Below are 17,104 nucleotides of genomic sequence, written 5' to 3'. Positions count from 1 at the left end.
AAATGCGTGATTTTGTGTTTGGCCTGGTCTGAGATACCTATTCCCAAAGGCATCATGCAAACAGAAGAGCAGCCCTTACTGAGTAGAGGCTGGGCTCTATCCATGGAAAAATAGCTTCTGTGGCCAGCTCTGAAATTGCACCCTTGCCTAAAACATATGATACCCATTTTTTAAGGTAATTTCACCATAATACCAGCTTAAAAAAAGATAAAATTGGCCTGGGCTGTGCGCACCATCATTTTTTTGTTCCCGCCCCCCCCCCCCCCCCCCCCTTCCTGGACTCAGCAGAACAAGATCACGTGTCTGCTTGGGTCCACAGAGGCCCTTCAATACAAACAATGTAGTTTTAACTTGCTGAATGATGTCTTACAGCTGGTCGTGGACATGGCAGTGCTTAATAGAAGCTGCTCAGTGGCGCCCTCTTCAAGTGCTGGGTGCCTCGGGCACGTGCCAGACCCGCTGTCTCCTAGCTACAGCGCGGAGCTGAGGGAATTGACACTCTGCGCTTTCCTGCCACTGGGAAGGGATAAGTGCTCTAGAAACAAATGGATTCACGCGGAGGAGTCTGAGCAAGCACAGACTGTCTCCGTTACTTGAGCCCGAGTGCTGTTTAATCACATCATCCCTGCCTTGGGCTGAGTCAGAGAGTCATCAGATGATTTTCTGTCTCCATGGAGAGGGAAGTCTCTTCCTTTTGTCTCTGCTGCCTTGAAGGTGGAAGAGAGAATGTGACTAGATTGTTTTTTAAAAATATTTGGCACCTCTTTGATCTGAGAGATAAGTGAGTTTGAGAGCGGTCTATACCTCGTTGGTAGAACTCCTGAGATTTAGAACTGTTTCCTGGTCCCATGGGGGAGAGGTTAGGGATAAACAAGGTTCTGGTAATGGAGAAGCATGAGCCCTGTGACATGCATGTTGTTGTTGTGTAACATCGTGCCGGAACTGACACATACATGACGCTCCAGCGGATTTTCAGAGGCCGTTAATCACACAGGAGGAGACTGCCCATCCTTCTCCTGTGGAGCAGCTGGTGGATTTGAACCACGTGCCTTTGAGTTGGCAGTATGACTCTTTCCCACTAAGCTACCAGAAGTTGGTGCCTTTCAAGATAAAGAACTCTAGTGAGACAAATATGAACAAGCATTTTTATGGAATTACTAAATAATTACTGAATATGACAATCACTTGGCCTTCAGGTGTCAACCTTTGCTGCACTCCAGTTCCTTCTTTCCTAAGAGAGTGACGTGATCCATCACCAGTGTTATTACCTTGACGTGGTCTTGGGCTTCTTTATGGTTCCCTCTCTGGAATCCATAGTCACAATATTTGGATGTTTTTGTCTTTGTCTGGGACTTACAGGATGACAGGGGTCTCTGGATTATTGGTCTGTGGGCCATAGTTTCCTTGCTCTTCGGCTGGGAGTTTGTTTTGGACATTCCTCATTGCTTGTAGTTCTGTGTTCTTATGGGAAAGGCTCTTGAAAAGCCAGCACGGGCTTTCAATAGAAATCCTGCTGGAAAACCCAGGGCGAGGAGATGTAGGCATTGTGGTCAGAGAGAGAATCAGGTGTTCTAGAGGGTCTTACATATGATGCTAAGGACATTGTTTTCTTTAAGTTGTGAGGACCCAATGGAAGAGTTTTAAGCCTGGGAAATGGAAATGCTTTACTCTGATGTGAGGGTGACTTGAAGAGGGAAAAGATGGAAAACAGATTAAGAGGGAGTCTACTCAAGTGATTGATGGAGGCTCCTGAGCCGGGGCACTGGCCAAGGCATCAGGGAGGAGGTGAAGTTTGGTGATTGCTTGGTGTAGAGGATGCAAGAGAGCGACATCTACGATGATTTTGGATATCTGGTGGGTGGATGATGGGAATAACCAGTCGATCAGTAGATAGAAGGGTCTGCATGAGGAAGGATGGTCAGACTGGAGACCCAGATTCTGGTGCAGAGCCACTGTCCTCCAGCTTCCTCCTCATTCTTGTTGAGTTCCACAGGCTGTGCTTCTCTGTGCTTCTCTGTCCTTGACAATCCTTGTGTCTTGGTTTCTGGTACTGGAGGTGATTTCTGGAGTTACTCTTCTCTCTGTGCTGTGTCTAGCTCTGACTCTTACTGTGTCACTCTACAGATTGGGACACTTTCCTCTCTAGTCAGTCAGTCTACCTGCTTTCTTTTCTGCACAGTTCTGGGATCCTCATCTCAAGGGCATGTTTTCTCCATAGCTGTCACCCCCATGGGTGGCCTCAGGGCTTCTGGCCTCTCAGACACCATGTGTAGAAAGACTGCAGGGCCATTGATTTCTCTGGCATTGCCCTCCTCGTTGGCCATATTACTCAGATATTGCATTAGGCAAAATAGGCCTCACTCCACTTGTCACATCTCTTCACTTAGCTCTTCCTTGTTCACTCACAGTATACAGAGTAATGTCAAAATTGTTAACTCATACCTCCATGAGAAAAGCTTTATAAAGTACAATTTTATAGCTACTATGTTAACAAAAATAATCTGTCTTTATTAATGACAGTGTTAATTGTTGCTTTTTATTGAAAGACAATTTGCAATAGAAATTTCGAGAACCATTAAAATCATGCTATCCTATCTACCTCTGTTTCATATACCCCCAGGGATGGGTCCTTCAGAAATCATTATATATGAATGAGATGTTATGGCTGTAATAATTGTTATTGTGAAAAATTGCACATAACATAAACGCTCAGTAGTATGAGAATAGTTAATGAAATTGTAGTATATATGCTCTATAAAATCATTATGTTGCCATTAAGATAATAAATTCAAAAGCCGCATGGGGAAAAATACTAGTGAGGTTTGTGAAAATTTAGCTTATGTGGGTATTTTTAAGATTTTAATTGGAGAGAGAGTCAAGATTTGTGATCCGTCTTGAAGCAGGAGCTGTGGCTTTCCCATGTACTGAGCTAAATGGGAAGTTACCTTGTTTGTTTTCTGCCCCAACCAGTCTGGATGTGTTGGATAGGCACCAGGCTGATGTAGCTTTCTCATCCTCATTGGTCCATCATGGAACTAAATTGCTAGGTAATAAGAAATGTGGATTATGTCTCCTTTGTATCATGACTGAGGTGTCTGACAATTGGGAAAGTATATTTTTAACATAATTAGTTAAGTAACAGAATTCTTTTCCTAAACTACACAGTGAAAGTGAGTTTACCACTTTAGTGCAGAGCTAACAACATCAGACTTGTTCTCTAAAAACAGAAGCAGTACGTGTATTGGGGAGGTACACCGGATTCAGAGAGTCTCTGCTTCATAGGCGGTGCTGCTGTTCACTGGCCGAGTGACCTTACGTTAGAGATGTAACTTCTCTGACATTTCCCATCTATAAAATGGGAAATAAGAAAAGTACTTTCCTGGTAGAGCTGTGTGAAAGATGAGATAAGACAGGAAAACCACTAAAGACAGTAATTGTAAGAGATTAAATATTATTGGATTTTGTTGTCAATACTGATAGACTCATCTATTTAGGTATAGTGGAAACTATGAGGACTCTGACCAGATTTCTCTGGTTTTGAGTCCCATGTCCACAACTTTTACCACCCTTGGTAAAATATTACTTTATTTTTTCATTCATTTGTCTTGTGACTTGTAAAGTAGGGACACTGGTGTCTACCTCACAGTATTCTGTGAAGATCAGAGATAGCGTGTGTGAAAGGGTTTTATAAATTATAAAAGCTTCATCAAGACTTAGTTGGCAGTAGCTAATGTACTCTTTCTCTCCCTGGAATAACAGACAATGTTAGACAGCAGAAGCAATGATCACTTCTGGGAAGAGCGATTAAAAGGTGTAGGCTGGACAGCCCAGGACATTGTGGCATTTCTGGCCAAGCACCCTGAGGATGTCCTCTTGGGGAACGGCTCAGTGTACACCTGGAGAGAGGCTTTCAATGAGACCAACCAAGCCATTCAGACCATAGCTCGCTTCATGGAGGTAAGCATCTGTTTTGTGAATCATTTGAAGAGATAGATGGCCTCTTTCTCGATGAGGCTGCAGTAAAGTTCAGGCAGGAGGAAAGTATAGAAATAATTTATAGTCTGATTTTACAGTTGTATCCATCCGGTTTGATGTATAAAATATACTCAAGAAATATTAGTTAAATGATTGAATGAATAAATATAAGACACCTAGGCTGCCTGGCTTTATTCTGTCTTTAACTCATGGACCTTTTTAGTCATTTGTCTTTTAAATTTCCAGGATGGCCTAAAAATGCTTCCTGGGTTTTGATGTCCTGATGTTTATTGGCTCCCAAGCATTCCCTTAAAAAGGCATTATTTATGAAGCATACTTAATAGCTAACACAGCACAGAGTACATTTTTAAAATTTAGTTCAAAAAATTATTATGTCACCTAGTAGGAATACATTTTTTTCCTATTTGGTTAGGCTTTTGTTGTTTTTATTTCCCCTCCTTAGTTTCTATGACTCAATTGCTTAGAAAAAGTGGAAAATGAGAAATGATCTTTGTTTCAGTTTCTTCTCTCCATAAAAAAAATCAATACATATAACTTCTTTATAAATATTTACAGCATTTTCTTTATGTGCAGTGAAAAACCAAAATGATCCATTTCTCAGTTGAATGTTGGAATACTGTTTTAGACCAGTATCTGGATAATGGAGGATTACAATGAAAAATGAGTGAGAAGGGGGAAAAAGAATCAGATAGTCTTCATTCTCTCGTAAGATGGGTCTGTTGTGGCTGCTGCTGGTTTCTTGGCTCTTCTCATGAAGACTGTTTTTCCATCAGTGTGTCAATTTGAACAAATTGGAACCAATAGCAACAGAAGTCCGCCTCATCAACAAGTCCATGGAGCTTCTGGATGAAAGGAAATTCTGGGCTGGGATTGTGTTCACTGGAATTGCCCCCAACAGCGTTGAGCTGCCCCATCATGTCAAGTACAAAATACGAATGGACATTGACAATGTGGAGAGGACCAATAAAATCAAGGATGGGTAAGCTGAATCCTGTGACCGCAGTCCAGTCTCTGGGATGTCAAGAGTTATGATGATAGTTATGTGCTGTCAAGTTGGAACCAAGTCATAGCTGACTCTCCAGAGGGTTTCCAGAAGCAGTAACTCACCCAAGATTTACTGCTACTTTCTCTCTGTGCCTGGTAGATTCTAGCTTGCCTGCCTTTGTGTTACAGTGCACCTCTTAACCACCAGGCCAAATCAAGAGAAAGATGAATTGGTGACATGGCTGCAATGAAGCTGGTGCCACATGCTGGAAGCTATTAGTATTTCAGAGATCATCTCAGTGTCTCGTGGCTCAATATTTTCTTTTATGGGAATTATGCAAAAGAATTAAGTCTTAATAGGGAAACCAAAAGTCTTCAGGTTCCCCTTGTTAGCTTTATACATTTTTATAAAAAGGAGGAAATAACCAATACGAAAGAAAGGGCTAGACTATTTTTAATGTTTTCACTTGATGTGTCGTTAGGCAGCAGATGGGAAGGACATATCCAGAAAATACGCTATTAATTTTGATTGTCCGTGTTTAAAAATGTGCATATGTCTACTGAGATGAGAAAGTAAAATTCAAAAATAAACATAGTGACTGTGTAAGTGTTAGGACTGCAGGTGGTTGGTTAAGTGTGTTTATTGTGTAATTTGAAAAAAAATATTTGACCACCTGTGGCTTGGTTTCAGGTACTGGGACCCAGGTCCTCGGGCTGATCCCTTTGAGGACATGCGCTATGTCTGGGGAGGCTTCACCTACTTGCAGGACGTGGTGGAACAGGCTATAATCAGGGTGTTGACGGGAACCGAGAGGAAAACTGGTGTTTACATGCAGCAGATGCCCTACCCCTGTTATGTCGATGACATGTAAGTTCCCGGGAGCTCCCACCTTCAACCAGTTATCCTGTCCTGGGTGGAAGGAGGGGAGGGTGAAACAGAAGACAGAAATGCCAACGGAGGATATGAGAGCACTTTCATTTTAGTGTGTGTGTGTGTGAGTGAAAAATGGTTTTTGAAGTCCTGTGAACATTTTGGTGAGTGAAATGACCAACGTGAGTCATCAATGTTCAGCCACGTCGCAGAAACAGGTGCACATACTAGTGAGCCTTCCTTTTTTCTCCTTCCACATTTACCATGACTTTTGTTGTTCACATTCTACTTTTTTTGGCTCCCAGATTTGCTCAGCTTTCAAGTGTAAACTGTCCTATGACAAGTGCAAGCTAGCATCTCACTTGTACACACAAAACAGAAACAACTGTCTGGAGTTGTAGAGCTGATGGTGTGTCATTTTGTTTACTTTCTCTCTTCATGTCTTGAACTGAATTGTCAGATAATCCAAAGAAAACGGAACAGAATCTCTTTAGCTCGAACTTTGTGGATACCATGTTGAGGTGTGCCAGTTACCCAGGGGCTGCACGTCTTGGCCGTGCAGATCCACCAGCTGTTTCCAGGAGAAAGATGGGCTCTCCTCCCGTTATGATTTACAGCTTTGGAAACATCATTGAGGGTTGCTGTGAGCTGGAATGGACTCAATGGCAGTGCATTTGAGTTGAGTTTTTATAGGGAGTTCTGGTGGCCTAGTGGTAAGAAGCTGTGCTGCAGTCCCAAAGGTTTGCAGTTCGAGGTCACCAGCTGCTCTGCGGGAGAAGGATGGACAGTCTCTTCCTGTGGGATTAACTGCCTCTGAAAACCCACTGGAGGGTCAGCTATGGGTTGGTCCTGACTTGACAGTACACAACAACAAGTATTGAAAAATTTATCAGGAACTGCTAAGAGAACAAACAGATACATCCTGGAGAGGGTAAAATCAGGCTACTCCTTGGAGGCAATGATTTTGAAGCTCAGTCTGACATATTTTGAGCATGTTGTAAGGAGGGACCAGTCCTTGGAGAGGGACATCATGCTTGGAAAGGTGGAGGGACAATGCAAGAGAGGAAGACCCTGGGTGAGATGGACTGATTGAATGACTGGGGTAATGGACGTAGGTGTGTCAGAGATGATAAGATTGGCTCGGGATAGAGCAGGGTTCAGAGCTGCTATACATAGGATCGCTGAGTTGGAGTCGACTTGCTGGCACACAACAGCAGTGCCTGTTCACAAAACTGCAAAGTGCTCAATGGGGGAACTGCGTCTTTGAAGCTAATGATTTCTTGTAAGAGACAATGAGCAGAGGTCTATTTTTTAACACAAGCATCTGAACTGTTTACACACTCTTACTCTGCTTCCTGCCGTTCTTTAGGACATAGTTTCTCTTCTTCATTTTAAATTTAATTTAAAAAATTGATTTCTTGTGATAAAACTGTGTAACTCCACAGGTGCCAGTTGAACATGTGTTGTTTCCCCCCACATGCACCGTTTAGTGTTAGCTGCTCTCACCATGTTTGGCCTGTGCTGCTTTCTCTGGTGTGCAGGCTCCGAGACCTCCGCCTATGGCGCCTGACTTGTGCTTGTCTTTCATGCTCCCTGCCGTCCGCCCTGGGACCTGCAGCTTCCTGCGGGTGATGAGCCGGTCCATGCCCCTCTTCATGACGCTGGCCTGGATCTACTCTGTGGCTGTGATCATCAAGGGTATCGTCTATGAGAAGGAAGCCCGACTCAAGGAGACCATGCGGATAATGGGTCTGGACAACTGCACGCTCTGGCTCAGCTGGTTTATCAGCAGTCTCATCCCTCTGCTCGTGAGTGCCAGCCTGCTGGTGGTCATCCTGAAGGTAAGGTGCCCACGCCCCGTCCCCTGCCAAGCACCTCCTGAAGGGCCCAGGAGGGGCAGAGTGAAGAGAAGACTTTAGGAGAAGGAAGTAGCCAGGCTGTTTCTCTAGTTTAATGCCTTCATTTTATAGCAGGGGATGGTGAGCGCTTAAAGGGCACAGTGACTTGCCCATGTTAGCCAGTGGGTTAGGAACCCAGCAGGACGAGCACTGAGGCATCTTATTTCTAAGGAAGCACACTTTTCATACCATGCTGTCTGACTGGCTGTACTTCGTGACAGCTTCTGAGAGCTATTCATTTCCTGAGATGTATTGAATGGCAGTCTTTCCTGACAACTACAACATCTCTACCCAGAGGTTATATGTTATTGTAAGTTATGTTCTCTGGAAGCAGAGACCAAGACTGAATTTGGGGTATAGGTAGTTGTTAGTAATCAACACCCGTGGAAGGAAGCGGGCATGGGCAGAGGGAGAGGTGGTCTCTCATTGACCTGAGATAGCTGTTGTTATGCTCCTCTACCAGGCTCTCCTCCCAGACTCTCCCTACCCACCCTTCTCCATCAATCCTGGATGTGGGCTGCCCTGGGAAGGATGGGTCTCAGTGCCTAATGATTCCTTGTGCCTGTGACAAATCATAGGGGCTAATACGTGAGCAACAGTTCTTATCCGAAGGAGAATCTGTAATGTTTTTCTGTGTCTCCGTCATACTGTAATATCCTTAGATATTTATTGTATTTCTCCAGATAATTTCATTCAATGTGATACATCATAAAAAACAAAGTTTCTTGAAGAGTAGAAAATGCAAAGGGGTAGAAATGAACATTTGATTTAATACTAGCTATAGCTGTTATGAATGGGCACTTGGTAATTGCTAAGCCCTGTTGAAAGCACCTCATTTAAGCACTTAGTCACAGTCACATAAGTAAAAACTTGTAGAACCAAGATTTGAAGGGAGGTCTTGTTAAAACCAAATACATGCCATGCTCTTATATCTAACTGTAAGAGGTCAAGGTTTTTGGTGGGTAAGTCATATGACTAGTATATATAAGAGCTGTATTGGAACAACTGTCCTGGAAGGCCTCTCTCAAAAGACGCAAGAGTAATACAGAGTCCTCGGCAGGTTACCCAAGGGAAAATTAACATTGTTCAGTCTTTGGCTTTTTGGAGACTTCACAGGAGACACCATCTTCCACAAGTCACTCTTGGTGGCAGAATGCTAGTCCGTATAAAAGGAGAAAGAAAACAGATTTGTTCATTGAGGTGGGGACATATCCAGCCCTGGCCTCTCTTCTGTCCCTGACTCCACCATTAATGTTACTGTGTGATCCTGAGCAAGACTTTTCCTGTTTTGGGGCTCAGTTTCCTCATGAACAGCACTGCTCATCTACATTATGTTTATTGTTATGTACCATCGAGTTGCTTGTGACTCATAGTGACCCTATGTATAATAGCCCTCAACCCTGTTCTACCCTGAACCAATCTGATTGTGACCTCAGCAACTGAATCATTCCATCTCATTGAGGGTCTTCCTCTCCAGCACTGTCCCTCCAGCCCCCCAAGCATGACATCCTGTCTAAGGACTGGTTCCTCCTTGCAGTATGTCCAGAGTATATCAGATGAAGTTTCAGAATCCTTGCCTCCAAGGAGCATTCTGATTTTACACTCTCCAGGATTAACCAGTTTGTTCTCCAGCAGTCCATGGTATATTCAACACTCTTCTCCAGCACCACACATAGCTCAAAGACATCAATTCTCTTTGTATCATCCGTAGTCATTGTCCAGGTTTCTGAAGCATGGTAAATAATTATGAAGATCATTACCTGGATAAGGCACATCTTAGTCTCCAGACTGACATCATTGCTCTTCAGTAGACTTGTGAGGTCCCTGGCGGCAGACTTTCCCAGTGCAATTAGTCTTTTGATTTCCTGGCTGCTGTTAGGGTGATATGAAAAAACACTAATTTTTTTTTTACCCTCCCTGTAGATTAGAAGAGAGTGTATTTGGGCTTACAGAGGCAGCCAGTTGATGGGTGTTTTCCTTCCCAGTTAGGAAACCTGCTGCCCTATAGCGACCCCAGCGTGGTGTTCATCTTCCTGTCTGTGTTTGCCGTGGTGACCATCCTACAGTGCTTTCTGCTCAGCACGTTCTTCTCCAGAACCAACCTGGCGGCAGCCTGTGGAGGCATCATCTACTTCATGCTGTACCTTCCCTACGTCCTGTGCGTAGCCTGGCAGGACTACGTGGGCTTCTCCCTCAAGATCTTTGCAGTGAGTAACCCTCGCCCATGCACAGTAGCACCCCAGGTGTTCGACCTCCCCTCTGTATTCTGTGAATAGAAGCGGCCAAGTGGAGAAAGAAAGAGGAAGTCCCAGTGGGATTTGAATGTCAGTTCTAGATTCTAAGCTCCTTCAAGACAAAAGCACCTCATGTTAAATTACTCATCTCTTGTGCTTACAGTGGATGGTGCTTGAATGGAAAGAATTTTTTCCGAGAACCACAGTGCACCATGAGCCTGGCTGTGGATAAGGGCATTAGGAAAGTGTAAAAGAGTGGGTTTAGGCTATAGGTACCGTTCTGCCACATATCTCCCTGTTCTGTTGACTGTGTTAGCATTCCAGAAAAGCTTGGTCTTGGACTGAAAGCTCTTGGGGTCAGGGATGGTTGGCTCTTTTTGTCTTCTTGGTGTTTCACTTGAGTATTATTTTTTGAACTGATTAATAAGAGTGAGGTGCAGGTGCCCAGGCTCCCCACAAATCCCTAACCTAGATACTTCTTCCTTTGTATGTTGGCGGAGAGGCACTTAATAGGGGACATGCTCTCATAAGAGCTAGCTGTTCCTGGGTCACTTGGAAGAAAACGGAGAGTCAGTACTAGGGGCCTCTGTCTGGGTGCCTTTGTATCAGCAGCCTCTCTGACACTTAGTTTTCTCCAGCTGAGCAGGGAGCCTGAGGGGATCTGGATGGATGTGCCTGTCTGTGCATGAGCACGTGCTTACACAGGGTGCAGGATTGCTAAGCCTTTGGGCCATCAGTGGGAGCAAGAAATTCCAAAAATACTATACTCCATCATGGATGTATTTCTGAAATAAGTGTGTCTCACGAGTGGTTATAAATAGAAGTAGTTTATATGCTACAAGGGAACCCATTCCCTGACAAGGACCCTATAGAGGAATACTCGCACCTCCCTTGAGTGATCCTTTTTGTAAGTTCAGCTTTCCTCAAGTGTATAGGATGCCTCCCGGTACCAGGTTTGCATTAGAAGTGATAGAAAAATGAGAGGGACAAGGAGATGGATGAGCTGCCTTTGCCTCCTTCCCGCAGAGCCTGCTGTCTCCCGTGGCGTTCGGGTTTGGCTGCGAGTACTTTGCCCTTTTTGAGGAGCAGGGCATTGGTGTGCAGTGGGGCACCCTGTTTGAGAGCCCTGTGGAGGGAGATGGCTTCAACCTCACTACCTCAGTTTCTATCATGCTGTTTGATGCCTTCCTCTATGGGGTGATGACGTGGTACATCGAATCGGTCTTCCCAGGTACTTTGGGCTTCCCCAGGGGTTTGGCCATCTCTGGGGGAAATGGGATTTCTGGCTCAGTTCTTTCCTCCCTCTGTGCTGGATTTTCGGTAGACTCTGTGCTCCTTGGGAAGTGGCCAAGGGCTCAATTTCCACACCAAACAGAGCAAAGAGGAGAGGGCGGCTGATGCTGAAAAGACCTAGGTAGCGTAGCTACGACCGAGAATAAAGCAATAATCTTTTTGAGGACTGTATCCTGGCCACTGCATGAAGCATCTCATATATTTTAGTAAACTTAATCTCAAGAATAGTCTTGGTAAATAATCATCTAGCTCGATACAGGTCAAATCTGCCATGAATAAATATTCATGTAAGGTCAAAACTTGCGAGAGTGAAGTTCACACTCTTGACTTTCCTCTAAGGAAGTGAACATGAAATGTTAATTATTCCTTCTTCAACTTCCGGCAATGAGCATGCCATCCAGCATCATACAAACCTGGATTCACATTCTTCACCTAAAGACAAAGTGCCCTTAACAAGTTACTTATCCTTTAAGATAAGTTACTGTCTCCTGTGGTTTTCGGGTTTGGCTGCTTTAAAATGCTGTTAATATTTGCCTCATAGACTTTCTGGGAGGATCAAGTGAGGTGTAGAATGTACCTCATCAGTGTCAGCCAGTGTTAGCTCCACTCACAAAACGTCCTTACCCATCTCTCCTGTCTCTGAAGGACTCAGGGTTTGCCTGGAAGGACTGAATCTCACTAGGCTATCTCCGGGATACCAAGATGCTTCAGAACTTATCTTAGCACCTGTGCTTTTATTTTTAGGCCAGTATGGAATTCCCAGGCCCTGGTATTTTCCTTTTACTAAATCCTATTGGTTTGGTGAAGAAAGTGAGGAGAAGAGCCATCCTGGTTCCAGCCAGAAGGGAATGTCGGAAGGTAAGTGCTACTGGTCCACCTTCCATAACCATCGTGCTACTGCCCTTACTGACCAGCAGGAGGTAGTGCAGCCTCCTGCCCTTGAGAGGTCTCCAGGCGCTTTAGGACAGAGAACCCATGTGCAGTGAGTGCCCTTATGCCCTCATTTCTCCCGTCCTGTTTGAGTTCAGTGCTGTTGACTTATCAGAATCACTGTGTCTGTGAGGGACTTTTCCATTGTTTGCTTGGCTTCTGGGAAGGTGGGCTTTGATCACTCTCTATCATCTCCTCCGCCTCTGCCGTTCCACAGATTTCTGATGCGATCAAGACTAGCTATAAGGAAGACCTAAACCCCACCCTATTTGTGGAACCATAACATCACCGTCTCCCTTTCTGTCATGAGGCACATAGATGCGATTCGGTGCTGGCTGACCTCAGGGCTCCCACCAAGCCTGGCCTTTGCTGCTAGTTGCATCACCCTTCATTACCCAGAGTCTGTGACTGGAGGAGATGCAGGGAAGGCTCTGCCTCGTGCCTGCTTGTTTGCTCAGCTTCTTGGAGGGAAACTCTGCCTTTGTGTGCTCAGTGAGGATTCCCACGTAATTTCTAAGTCTCTCTCTTGACCTCTTCTGTGCCCTTTCCTCAGCTGCCAGTGCTAGGAGTACCATGTTTCCCAGCCTGACACACTGGGTTCTGTACGGTGTGCCCTTGCTCGCTGTTCCACCTGCTTTCCCTGTTGCCCGTTACTCTTCATCCCCTGCCTCCTCTTGTCACGTGGCTTCTGTTCAGTGACCCAGAATTGCTCAAGGCTCTTGGAATATGTCTTGTGCATCTACGCCTCTGTGTCTCTGTATGCATTGTTGTTCCCTCTGCCGGAAGTGCTTTGTCTGTGTTACCCACTGCTGAATCCCTGCTCATTCAGATGTTCCCTGGCTTGAGCAGATCACTCCTTTACTGGAGATTCAATATAAACTTTTTATTTTAAAATAGTAATGTATCTCTTGGGGGAAGAAGCAGAAACGTCGTAGTGAGTTGGTGGCTTTTTAGAACATTTGTCTGCTTTCCTCTAGTGGTTGCATCTTATGTAACTATAGTATCAATGCATTTACAATGTCAGCACATGGAATTCACCTTGGTACAATTCAGTCTTTCTTCACGTTTCACCAGTTTTAATGTTGACTCATTGGTGTGTGCATATTTCTATAATTTCATTGTTTTAAAATGGTACCCAAATGGATATTGTGTGCAAAATGGTATATAGTATCTACCTTCTGAGAGAGGCTTTTTTCACTCAACATCATTTCTTTGAGATATGTCCTAGTTGTGTGCATCAGTAGTTTGTTGCTCTGTAGTATTCCATGGCATGGGTATACCACAGTTTTATGGAATGTTTTGCTTTTTAAAATTTCAAACCACTTTTAGCATCCTGTATATTAGCCTCCTGTCAAGTGTTTGCCATCCAGTACACTCTGGGTGCTTTACGGGCTGAGGTTGTATCTCTTTTTTTCATTGTATTCCCATCACCAGCACTGTTGTTGCTGTTGTTAAGTGTCATTGAGTTGAGCATGACTCATAGCGACTCTTTGAACCTCACCCTATCCTGTGCCACCCTCACGCACTATCTAACATGTTTGACAAAAATAAATCTTGTAGCCTGCCTGCCGGTGAGGCTTACAGTGGCCACAGAGAACAAGCAGACAAGTTCACAAGGTGAACTACAGTCATCTGTGTCTTTACCGTCTACTCGTCAGTGTTCTCTGTGGTTTCATTCTTTTCTCCTCCCTTTTCACAGTCTGCATGGAGGAGGAGCCCACTCACCTGAAGCTGGGTGTGTCCATTCAGAACCTGGTGAAGGTTTACCGAGATGGTATGAAGGTGGCAGTCGATGGCCTGGCACTGAATTTTTATGAGGGCCAGATTACCTCCTTCCTGGGCCACAATGGAGCAGGGAAGACCACGACCATGTAAGAAGATGGTGTGACCCTCACAGAATTTACCAGGGGAACAATCCGTGGAATAGTTAGAAGTTCACACCGTAGGAAATCGTGTTGTCACCAGACATGGGAGAGACCAGATAGGAGATGCTGAGTGTCACTGTATTATCTAAAATAACCAACATGTTTGCCTGATTGTTTTTCTAAATACTTCTTCCGCATAAAACGGGCTTTGCACCTTTTGGTGACCTTTCCCATGTAGTTCTCAGCATTACCCTGTGTGTGTGTTCACGAGAATCGAGACCATGACAACTCGGAGATGAGGGATCTCCTTGTGAGCTAGTGTAGTCAGAGTAGTAGTGACACGAGAATCTGGGAAAAGTAGACATGTTGGAGGGAGCCCCCAGTGTGTTGGAGGGAGCTGTGATTTCCAGGAACTCTGTTCTAAGCAGATATGAGAAACAGCTGGAAGCTTGCTTCAGTTCCTCTCTGTGGGACCCAGAGGACCTTCTAGTGTGCAGCTTCAGAAGTAGGGAGGGCTATAAAACACCCCAGTTCACCTCACTGGCTTTCATGTAGTCCCTCAGCCATTCCAGAGGGTGTGTTTCGGGTGCCATCTACGTCTTTTCTTTAATATTTTTCCCCCCACTTTAAATGTGGCATCACTATAGCTGGAACATTACAGGAAAATGTAAAAAGACACTCAGAAATCCTTCTACCTACCACAGGAACTTAAGTTTTAATCTTTGAAGGGTTAGATGGCCCATTGTTTTTTCTTTGACGACTTTAGGCATACCAAATGGGTGTAGTAAAGTGCACTTTAGGTTGTAATTTAGAATCTTCATTTAAAAAATGTTCCCATTCAAGTGACCATTTGCAACACACAGGGCTAATCATATTCCCCCCCAGAGGCCAGTAGGGTTCATTGCGAAGCAGGGGAGGGTGGGAGAGTTGGCCGCTGACTCCGTGGCCGGAATGGACCTTCGGGAGGGAAGGAGGGCACAGCCCTGACTCCTGTGCTTTTCCGTTTTGTCCTCAGGTCCATCCTGACTGGGCTTTTCCCTCCCACCTCGGGCACCGCCTACATCCTGGGGAAGGACATTCGCTCGGAGATGAATACCATCCGGCAGAACCTGGGTGTCTGCCCCCAGCACAATGTGCTGTTTGACATGTGAGTGACGCCACCGATCTGAGAGGAGCGCACCCGCAGAGGATGTGTGTGTTGTACTTAGGGGGTGAGGGGCACACTCAGACTGTCCACTCGGGCACTTCAGCAACAGTAGGAGGTGGATAGTTGGTGTGAGATGCTGCATCAGTCCAGGCACTGGATTGAGGTGGAGCAATGGCGACCTCCAGTATTGTGATCCTGGCCTTTGATGCATCCTTTGCCCCCTCTTGTGCCCTCCCTGATGCCATGTGAAACCCTAACATCCAGGCAGCACTCAGGCCTTCCAGTGGATGACCTGTTCAAGGCATTCGCTCTTGCTTAGACTGCTCATTCATCACGTAGAGCCCTCGGAGCCGGTAGGGTTGAGCAGAGAAAGGCTTGAGCTCAGGAGTTTTGGACAAAGGCGTAGGGACAGAGACTGATCTGCCCACCAGCTCATATGTACCAAGTCAGGTCCTCTTCCTGGAATACCACCATGATGGGGGAGGCCACTGTATGTCTGTCCCAAGCCAGTTTCCCTCTGGCTCGTGCTCATGGACTTTCTTCACTTACAGAGGTGTAGCTTCTGTAGGCCTCAGGTTCATGCTGAAGTGACTTCTCTGTTGGTGAGGCTCCTTGGGCCCCTTTGATTGCTACCTTTTGGGGACCTGGAATTTAAAGCGATAGCTGTCCCACACACGGTGGTCTGACTTTGTTTGAATTAGACTCGATGTGACCTGTCACATTTCAGCTGACAGCACGTGCTTGTGCTAGAGTGTTACTCCAGCTTGAATCCTTCTTTTGGATTCATTTTTATGAAGTTGATGTTCTTTACAAAAAAACATGTTTGCTTTCTCTCAGTCTGAGCCAGAAGGCACTGTATTGTGTGACATCCTGCAGAGGACACTGGCCCTAAGCCGGCTGCCCCTCTCTCCCCCAGGCTGACGGTGGAGGAGCACTTCTGGTTCTACGCCCGCCTGAAAGGGCTCTCCGAGAAGCACGTGAAAGCAGACATGGAGCAGATGGCTGTGGATGTCGGGCTGCCACCCAGCAAGCTGAAGAGCAAAACAAGTCAGCTGTCAGGTGAGGCCAGAGCTGCCTTCCTGCTGCCCTGAGTGCCCCTCCCCGCCCCACGATCAATCAGAGGAAGATGGCAGCGGTTCCAGGTTCCCCACTGGGTGAAAGCCGGGTTCCTGTGACTCCAGTTATGTGCCTCCCTTTGCCTCTCATTGTCTCTGCCTTCAAGGAGCTCTGCAAGTATCATGTATTACGTGTTGAGAGTCCAAGCCTACCAGCTATTCCTCGGGAGGAAAATAGGAAGTTGCTTATAATGATTTACAGCCTTGGGAGGGCTGTGGTGGGGTGCCCTGAGTTGGAATTGACTTGATGGCAGTAGCTGCTGTGCTGTGTGTTATTTTATTTAGCCATCATTATCCATTTACTTGGGGCTGAGCCCTGGAAGCTATCTCTTGCTGTTTGTAGGTGGAATGCAGAGAAAATTGTCTGTGGCCTTAGCCTTTGTGGGAGGATCCAAAGTCGTCATTCTGGACGAGCCAACAGCTGGTGTGGACCCTTACTCCCGCAGAGGGATATGGGAACTGCTGCTGAAATACCGACAAGGTAATTGATATGTATGTACTTTCTAGTGGCTTAGTTCATAGGGAACTGTGCTTGTAACATAGAGGCTGTGACTCTCTGACAGTTCAAATCCACCAAAACCTAAAGATTATGATTCTCTGGCAATTCAAATCCGTCAAGAGATCCCTAAGCTGAAAAATGAACAGTCTTCTACTATGCAATTTACAGCCTTGAAAATCCTGTGGAGGATTGACTGTGAGTTGATTCTGACTAGACAGTGATATGTTTTGAATATGGATAGAGAGAGAAGTTCTCTTAAAAAATATGGCTGC

General features: G+C 45.4%; 1 protein-coding gene across 2 annotated transcripts in view; it reads left to right on the top strand.

Moving 5' to 3' along the window:
- The window catches only part of ABCA1 (ATP-binding cassette, sub-family A (ABC1), member 1), a 166,645-nt gene that overhangs the window by 105,224 nt on the left and 44,317 nt on the right, over window positions 1-17,104 (top strand). For both annotated transcript variants that reach the window (XM_006886906.1, XM_006886907.1), the window contains 11 exons: window positions 3,760-3,957; window positions 4,770-4,975; window positions 5,672-5,848; window positions 7,470-7,692; window positions 9,735-9,956; window positions 11,010-11,214; window positions 12,021-12,134; window positions 13,906-14,077; window positions 15,087-15,218; window positions 16,135-16,277; window positions 16,677-16,814. In XM_006886906.1, coding sequence (XP_006886968.1) covers window positions 3,760-3,957; window positions 4,770-4,975; window positions 5,672-5,848; window positions 7,470-7,692; window positions 9,735-9,956; window positions 11,010-11,214; window positions 12,021-12,134; window positions 13,906-14,077; window positions 15,087-15,218; window positions 16,135-16,277; window positions 16,677-16,814 — 1,930 coding nt within the window. The remainder of the gene's footprint in view (window positions 1-3,759; window positions 3,958-4,769; window positions 4,976-5,671; window positions 5,849-7,469; window positions 7,693-9,734; window positions 9,957-11,009; window positions 11,215-12,020; window positions 12,135-13,905; window positions 14,078-15,086; window positions 15,219-16,134; window positions 16,278-16,676; window positions 16,815-17,104) is intronic.

The sequence above is a fragment of the Elephantulus edwardii genome, unplaced genomic scaffold (assembly GCF_000299155.1).
Source record: "Elephantulus edwardii isolate Elephantulus edwardi_28Jun2011 unplaced genomic scaffold, EleEdw1.0 scaffold00052, whole genome shotgun sequence".
NCBI classification, from domain to species: domain Eukaryota; kingdom Metazoa; phylum Chordata; class Mammalia; order Macroscelidea; family Macroscelididae; genus Elephantulus; species Elephantulus edwardii.
Note: the sequence above shows the minus strand (reverse complement) of the source record. Positions and strands in the feature narration are given on the sequence as shown.